This window comes from Dendroctonus ponderosae, unplaced genomic scaffold (assembly GCF_020466585.1).
Source record: "Dendroctonus ponderosae isolate FM_Combo_2020 unplaced genomic scaffold, Dpon_F_20191213v2 Dpon_F_20191213_8, whole genome shotgun sequence".
Taxonomy (NCBI): Eukaryota; Metazoa; Arthropoda; class Insecta; order Coleoptera; family Curculionidae; genus Dendroctonus; species Dendroctonus ponderosae.
This window is the reverse complement of record NW_026019016.1, coordinates 3,727,747-3,733,746: the sequence shown is the minus strand read 5'-3', so window position 1 is coordinate 3,733,746 and position 6,000 is coordinate 3,727,747. Positions and strand designations below refer to the sequence as shown.

General features: G+C 35.9%; 2 protein-coding genes across 4 annotated transcripts in view; both read right to left on the bottom strand.

Annotated features, from left to right (window-relative positions):
- Nucleotides 1-950: 950 nt before the first annotated feature.
- Nucleotides 951-6,000, bottom strand: part of LOC109546457 — a 29,918-nt gene continuing 24,868 nt past the window's right edge. For 2 of the 3 annotated variants that reach the window (XM_019917421.2, XM_048669464.1), the window contains exons 2-5: nucleotides 3,267-3,428; nucleotides 2,687-2,895; nucleotides 2,036-2,627; nucleotides 951-1,975 (exon numbers count right to left, since the gene is read on the bottom strand). In XM_019917421.2, coding sequence (XP_019772980.2) covers nucleotides 1,574-1,975; nucleotides 2,036-2,627; nucleotides 2,687-2,895; nucleotides 3,267-3,428 — 1,365 coding nt within the window. In that variant the 3' untranslated portion in view covers nucleotides 951-1,573. Of the gene's footprint in view, nucleotides 1,976-2,035; nucleotides 2,628-2,686; nucleotides 2,896-3,266; nucleotides 3,429-3,494; nucleotides 3,581-6,000 lie in introns of those variants that run through there. The other variant, XM_019917422.2, reaches the window with a different exon arrangement.
- Nucleotides 3,616-6,000, bottom strand: part of LOC109546456 (cap-specific mRNA (nucleoside-2'-O-)-methyltransferase 1) — a 39,307-nt gene continuing 36,922 nt past the window's right edge. Inside the window, exon 14 of the mRNA XM_048669463.1 lies at nucleotides 3,616-3,698. The gene's annotated coding sequence lies outside the window, so the exon portion shown is untranslated. The remainder of the gene's footprint in view (nucleotides 3,699-6,000) is intronic.

The following is a 6,000-nucleotide window of genomic DNA, read 5'->3' as shown; positions in this document are numbered from 1 at the left end:
TATTTGGAAAACTCGCCGCCCTCATCGCTCTGAAGATTGTTAAAGTTCCTTTAAATTTTCGGGTCATTCTAGTTTTAACAAGGTTTCTATTAAGCAATTTTTTCTACGCAAAAAACGCATTATTTTTCAGTTAAAATACTGACAATAGAAAAAGCGAAAATTTATAATCCTTTATTTGTAAAATTCTTGGAATCTGGGGTTTCTTCACTTTTAGGTCAACATTTCTAAACAATACTGTCTCTAAACAAAAAGCCGAGTTTTTCCTATCGTTTTACTGTAAAATACTGGCAAACTAAATATTTTATGGAAAAAAAATTAAGAGATCGATTTTACAGGAAAACTCGTCGACGTTCTTGCTGGGAAAATCTAGTTGACTTTTTTTAGTTGTTTGATCAAAATAATAAGACGTTAGACAGAAAAAATATTGATGACCTTTTTTTTAGGTGTGAAAATTCCAGTCTCGGGTCTCGTAAAGCTTTAAAAAATGAATTAAAACTCATTAACCGATGAGTTATAACTCGATAACTCAGACAGCAGCAACAACTCAACGCAGTGTTACCCAGGCCTAGGTCAAAGCTAAAGATTTAATTCCAGAACTGGTATTATTATCAAATACTCTCTGTTATAATCTTATAGACAGTAAAAGGATTTTCTAATATTGTGGTAATTACTTTAAAATATCCCTTTAGATAAGTTCGGCTTTTTTTTAAATAATTTGGACAATTTCGGTTTTACTCGAAATTTCCGAAAGTAAACCAAACTTTGCAACTTTTAAAACACTAATTTGTTAAGAACCAAAATGCGCAACTTTAGCTTAATTTAAACATATCTTACGGTTTACGAGAACTGACTGTCAACACTCTGTATTTAGCCGCAACTTAAATGCTAAACGGCTGCTGATTTCGTTCTTTGACAACTAATTTTGAGAAGAAATTAAAACAAACTATCGCTTATTGTGACAACAGTCATTTATTGCCCAATAGATTACACTTGTCTAATTTAATAAAAATTAAATCATGATTAATTTCCATATTCGTTAATGTTTCGCGTCTTGACACACGGAAACATTTTTTGGCTAAAATCAAAATTGCTTTGCTGACACGTTCTGATTCAACTGTACCCCAAAAAATACAATAAAAAAATTAATAAATGAAAAAACCATTGGACAAACGCCGGTTCGCAAGCAGAAAACATTTAGTCTGTTACTTTTTCCTACACTAATTTGACTGGCTTACACGTATCTACAAATCGTCCTTTACCAAAGTATCGACTTTCAATATAAAAAACATAAAATTCAAATTAAAAAAAATAAATTAAATGTACAAGTATAGTGAGACGTGCATTAACAACCTTCTGGATACTATGTTCTTGAACTTTAACTATTTAGAAGTACGTGTGATTAAAACCAAAGTTTTCTACTACTACACAGTCATTTACAAAAGGGCCGAGTTACACTTTCCAATTTACACAGTCTTTTTTTTTTGAGAAAATAAATTAGATAGGCACCATGTCCGAGTTTCATGGCATCTGGTGATAAAGATGATTATCAGCCATTAATGTTCACCGTCGAACATCACACCCACAAAACCTTCAAAGAAGATGACGCAGTCTTCTTATCGGGCGAAGAGTGCCATCGCTTGTGATTGCCTTGAAAACTCGCAGAAGAAGCAACACTCTTCAAGTCTTCTACAGCTTTGCCAGACTCAGAGAAGCTTGCAGAATCAGGCTGGACCGTAGCTGGCTTCTGCCAGAGCTTCACATCGCTCAAGCTATGCTGCTTTTTCTCAGGACACGGAGACATTCTGTCACTAGTTTTTAATGGGCCTTTCTGATGTCGTCTCTGCTCAGAATGCAGCAATGAGGTGGTCATAGTGGACTCTTGCCAGGAACGGCAATGCTCGAACTCGTTATGGATTAATGTGTAGTCAGTTTGGTTGTGAAGCATACTTTTCAGAAGGATGCTTCTTGCAGAAACCTTTAAAAAATGTTTCAGTGTTATAAGGAGGTAATATTATGGACATATACAAAAAAATACCTCTCCTACTGCAGTAGAATTAATTAATGGCACTCCAATGTCCTGAAAGGAATTCATCGATGAAAATCCACTTTCATCCTCCATTGAACTAATGCTGGCAGTAGCAGGAGAACTTGGAGATTTATCCTTCCTATTGGTTTCCAGAAATTCATTGCCCGAATTTCTTAGCGGATTCGCTTCGATTGTACACTCCAGTCTGTCGATTACTGGAGGCAAAGAGTGACATTCGGTATTTCCTAAATAGTCTCGATTTAGCTCAGATGGAGAATTCTTCCGACGCCCATTCAGTTGCAAAGACAATTTCCTGTTAATCGCAGTAGAAATTTTCAGATCATGTTCCGGTTGGACCAGTTTCGGAGTCAGGCTAAAGCTGTTTGATCGTTCGGGTTTTTCATCACTTCTAGGAAACTCCTTAGCCAGCTGCGCCAGAAACTCGATATCGGACGGATCCTCGGCCTGATCTGAGCCGGCAAAGTTCGGCTCTTGAGTCCTCAATAGAGACTGGGCGGTTCTCATCAAGCGGAATGCTTCCTGTGAAAGTTTTTCCGGAGGGATTTCATCGGGATGGTGCTCTTGTTTCTTATTTTGTGCCCTGTTGAAACAATGCAAAATTATACAGCTTGGATTTCAAACAAGAAAACAATCACTGACCATGACGCGATGTGTTCTTCCACTAAAGCTTTTTGGCTTTGTGTAGTATTGTGGTGCTCTGAAACTATGTAGTGCTCGCTTTTCGATCTGGGTACCGAATTTTTCCTATTCAGTCGGGTACCCAAATGCTCTAAGCTGACGTGCGCCTTTTCGAGGAAAGTCACTACTTGCTTCATTACGGCTTTGTACAGTTCACGGCTCTTTTCCACCTGAAAATGGAAATACACACTTTTTGCTGAAATGTTCCATCTAGTGGTGCTTAACAATTAATACTCTTTGCTTTGTTAACTATTTTAACTACACAATCGGAATCAACGCTTGATGCGCATTGTTTTAAGATTGTATATTTTTGTTCTGTTTAATTTTTTTTGGTGCGCATATTCAGTCTTGATGCAAATTATGATTTTTAGCACGTTGAAAGTATACTATACAAAATATGTCTATCTACGAAAGAATCAAGGAAAAACAAAATATGGATTTGGCAAATGCGCGAAAAGAAGCAACACAAAAAACTGCCAAAAAACTTGGGACAGACCGAAAGATCTAAAGAAATCGACCCGAAAAAAGAAAAAAAAATTACTTCTCGTAGTTGCCACTGTAATGTTGCAATTTTATTCTGACTATAGACATTTTCGACTGGGAGATCATTTTGCTTGGTCGTTGCCACTGTGGACGTTCGTCGCGCCACCAGACTTCCACAGGAAAACCTTCTGGAGTCATCCATGGTCGAGCTTCGGTTATTCTGAAAAAATAAAAAAGAATAATTGTTAATCTGCAAAACACACTGTTTGGTTGCTAGAAAAATTACCAGTAACTTGAAAAACATTTTCAATGTTTCAAGGAAACTCGTAGCGAAAAATTGGTTTGCAATTCGTTCGAGAAATATGAACGATTTCTTTACAATTTGCCTCCCGTTTCGACTGCTTACGAGATCCTATCAGAAACGTTATGATGAGCGAAATTTACGTGTGCTTCAATCTTGCGATTACCACAATCAACTTGCTAAAATCATCTAAAAATAGATTGGTTTAATCAAAAAAGTGATACTTAAAATACAAAACAGGTATTGCCAATATGAAATTCCTGCGAATGGACAATTCAAAGAAAATCATCCTTCAAACAAACAAATCACACCTCTCACACAGGTAGAGAAACTGAATATTGATGTCAAGAGTGCAAAAACAGTTTGACTGAAACATTGTTAATGGAATTAAGTTACAATGTTTCGAACATATTCATGTGGGTGGGCTAATTGCGACTTTATATATTATACATACAATCTAAAGGTCGATATTTTGACTTGGTACTTTCTAAGCATATGTTTTGAAGTGTTCGCTTTTTAAAAGTCCGGGTCTTCATTGGTTTATGCTAAAAAAGTGTTGTCGATAATTGATTCGTGCTCTATAAGCAAAACACTCGGGCAATCATAAACTCCAGAGAAACCCATAAATAAGGGCACGGATTGTTTATATGTCAGGTTATAGCGATAAGTGTGGGAATACCGAGTAGGAACCATAGAGAAAGTAAAATAAGTTTATTATATAAAATTATTTTACTTACTCTATGGTAGGAACCCTTTTAGGCGGGGTTAGTCTGATAGATGACGAATTGGGAGACGGATGTTATGAGATCGCTCATATCGTCTTTGGAATTAAAGTAATTCAAAGTGGTGTCTGTGTGTTTTTTCTTACATTTTTTTCTTCAGTACTTCATTTAACAAAAGTTACCGAGGTAAATCATCTGGAAATCCAAACAGTTCAAGTATCATCAATTCAAGATGAAGACAAAAAAATACGTTTTAGATTTAGGATTACGATCATGTTTTAACGCCTTGGCTTATTCATTCAGTTATCAACAAAGTGTGGCTTGTCACGTTTTTGCAATAAAACTCTATTCATTTCTTGTACAAATTTATTCAATGGCTTGGGTAAATTGTGGGCTGTTTCGCAAATAATTAATGGAATTGGCAATGTTTTTCTAAAATACCATGGCGTTTTAGTAAATTTGCAGTCCGCCGATCAAGTCATTTATTTCGGTTAAAAAACAATTAGAATAAGTTTTGCATTATCCAGCAGTCTCTTCAAACTCATTTGAAGCATAACAACTTCCTGCGGACGCAATGGGATCTTTTCCTAAATTCTCCAATCTGTTAAGTCTGCAATTTTACGGCTGTAATTAATGAATCAAAGGACAGTTAAGCAAAGCCGACAATTAATTATTTGTTCACGCTGTGCCATTGACGTTGCCTAGTCGTTCAAGATGGTACAACAACAGTTGTTCGATGCCACAATTGACACGGTTCGAAAAAAATTGTGTGATTCTTGACCGCATATCTGTGCTATTCCATGCGAATTTCGGCTATTGCATCAATCACGAGAAATTAATGATGTTGTCTTTTATTGGATATAATAACACGGTTCGGGTAGGCCGGCCATCTGATCAAATCAATGAACCCGAATTAATTGAGAACCGCTTCTAAACAAATAGCAAAAATAACGTCATTTCGGTTTGTCCTAAATTCTTATAATTTATTCAATAAGTTTGGGTTTTCGATATTGTTACAATAATTTTTAACCAGAACCACCAGGTGTCTGGTCTACAGTCAGCTTGTATGTTTGTTTTCACCTTACTGCAGCTTAAAACACGCTTTTACCAGAAAAAACCTTTTCAAAGAACTGGCCGTAACATAATCCGCATAAGCCTCAAAAAAATAACTTAATACAAAGATACTGTGTCCGGTTCTGCGGTGGCTTGGCAGCTGGGTCATTTATTCTTCACATGCTGTTTATTTCTTTGAAGCCTTAATTTGATATCTGGCGTCTTCTCAGTATAATCTTCATTAAAAACAGCCATTTTAATGAGAAAAATTGAAATTGTATATTGCCAAGAGACGCACTCGTATTGTCGGCTCTGTCAACGGATTATTCACGTTTTGTGGTCGCAATTCAATTACAGCATTGTGTAAATAATTTATGTTTACTGGGTAGAATTCAATTTTGTAATGCAAAATTGCCCCCCGATAAATATTAATGAAACATTGAAATTGAGATGGAAAAATGCTAATTTCAACAGTTGCTTACATATTTTGAAGAAAACTGCAAACTTGAAAATGCATCGAGAATTAATAAAAAAGCTACACATTCAGCAGGGCTCAAATCAGTTTTTTGTCTCTACTGCGAAGAAATTCTTGATTCCAAACACCAGAAGGTAAGAATAAAAAGACAGAAAAAAACGATTATAATGGCTGCTCACTGCATATAGGTGTGTCCCATTTATCTAACTGTATCTATTTTCCTTGGGAATATTATTTTGCA